Source organism: Empidonax traillii, unplaced genomic scaffold (assembly GCF_003031625.1).
Source record: "Empidonax traillii isolate 1590-97213 ecotype Southwest subspecies unplaced genomic scaffold, ASM303162v1 scaffold6236:size6333, whole genome shotgun sequence".
Classification (NCBI taxonomy): Eukaryota; Metazoa; Chordata; class Aves; order Passeriformes; family Tyrannidae; genus Empidonax; species Empidonax traillii.
Genome location: NW_020961429.1, coordinates 1 through 1,825, shown reverse-complemented (window position 1 = coordinate 1,825; position 1,825 = coordinate 1). Strand labels below are relative to the sequence as shown.

Below are 1,825 nucleotides of genomic sequence, written 5' to 3'. Positions count from 1 at the left end.
CCAAAATTGCCCCCCCCCCTAAACACCCCCCCCACACCCCCTGCCGCTCTCCAGGGGGGGCTTCCCGGGTCCGGAGGGCAAAGCTTTGGGAGGGGAGAGAAGGGAAGCGTTAACGCGGCGCTGAGACCACCCCCCTGACACCCCCCAACCCCTCCCCCACCACACCAAGAGACCCCTCCCCACTCCCTCCCCCAGCCCCAAAAACCTGCCCCTCCCCTCTCCCCTCCCCTCCCCAGGAGGGGGTGGTGTGGGGGGTTTTTTTTGGGGGGGAGGGGGGTGTTGTTGCCCCCCCTCACCCACCTCCCTGAGCCCCTCCCAAACCCCCCACCCCAAGTTAAAAAGGGACTGGATTGGGCTGGAAACCCCCCCACCCCCCCCTCAGGGATTTAGGGGAGTTCTGGGGGCGGGTTTGGGGAACTTTTGGGGCAGTCTGGGGCGGTTTGGGGTCGGTTTTAGGTCAGTCTGAACCAGTTTTAGGTCAGTCTGGGGCAGTTTTGGGTCATTCTGGGACAGTTTTGGATCAGACTGGATCAGGTTTAGGTCAGTCTGAACCAGTTTTAGGTCAGTCTGAATCAGTTTTAGGTCAGTTTTGGGTCAGTTTTGGGTCAGTTTTAGGTCAGTCTGAATCAGTTTCAGGTCAGTTTTGGGTCAGTTTTAGGTCAGTCTGAATCAGTTTCAGGTCAGTCTGGGTCAGTTTTGGGTCAGTTTTAGGTCAGTCTGAATCAGTTTCAGGTCAATTTGGGTCGGTTTTGGGTCAGTCTGAATCAGTTTTGGGTCAGTCTGAATCAGTTTTAGGTCAGTCTGGGACAGTTTTGGGTCAGTCTGGGACAGTTTTGGGTCAGTTTTAGGTCAGTCTGAATCAGTTTCAGGTCAGTCCAGGGCAGTTTCGAGTCACTTTGGGGCAATTTCAGCTCAGTCTGGGTCAGTTTTGGGTCACTTTGGGGCAATTTCAGCTCAGTCTGGGGTGATTCCGGGTCACTTTGGGGCATTTCTGGGTCACTTTGGGGTCGGTCTGGGTCATCTCCAGGCCAGTTTGGGGCAGTTCTGGGTCGCTTTGGGGCGACTTTCGGTCACTTTGGGACATCCTCCAGTCACTCCAGGGATGTTTTGGGTCACTTTGGGGCCGATTTTTGGGCCATTTTGGGGCCATTTTTGGGCCGTTTTGGGGCCGTTTCCCGACAGTTTTTCCAGCAGTTCCAGGATCTCTCTCTCTTTTTTTTTCAGGACCGGGTTTTTTTTTCCAGGAGAGGTTTTTGGGGACGGGGATTTCTCTGCCATGTCCCACAGGCCCCCCCAGGGCACGTACCACTCCTCATCCTTGTGTGCCAGGAAGAATTCCTGCAGCTGCTGCCGCCGGAAGTCCAGCTTGTAGTCGTTGTAGCGCTTCACGGCCTCCGTCTCGTCCACCGCGTCGTCCAGGGACAGCAGGAACTCCTTGAAGCTCTTCATCACCGGGGGGGCCATGCCCAGGTCCACCTCTGCGATGGTGCCCAGCCTGGGGGGGCGCCCCCACAATTAGGGGGGGATTTGGGGTCGTTATTGGGTCATTTGGGGTCGTTATTGGGTCGTTATCGGTGGGTTCTGGATGGATTTGGGGTCGTTATTTTGGGGGGTTTAGAGGGTTGGGGGTCATGCCCAGCTCCACCTCTGTGATGGTGCCCAAACTGGGGGGGCACCCCCACAATTAGGGGGGGATTTGGGGTCGTTATTGGGTCATTTGGGGTCATTTGGGGTCATTGTTGGCTGGTTCTGGATGGATTTGGGGTCGTTATTTTGGGGGGTTAGAGGGTTGGGGGTCATGCCCAGCTCCACCTCTGTGATGGTG

General features: G+C 56.5%; 1 protein-coding gene across 1 annotated transcript in view; it reads right to left on the bottom strand.

The window, feature by feature from the left end:
* Positions 1-1,495, bottom strand: part of SRRT (serrate, RNA effector molecule) — a gene marked incomplete at both ends in the record, with an annotated part of 5,503 nt that extends 4,008 nt beyond the window's left edge. The window contains 2 exons of the mRNA XM_027911140.1: positions 27-83; positions 1,307-1,495. Coding sequence (XP_027766941.1) covers positions 27-83; positions 1,307-1,495 — 246 coding nt within the window. The remainder of the gene's footprint in view (positions 1-26; positions 84-1,306) is intronic.
* Between the last annotated feature and the right edge of the window lie 330 nt (positions 1,496-1,825).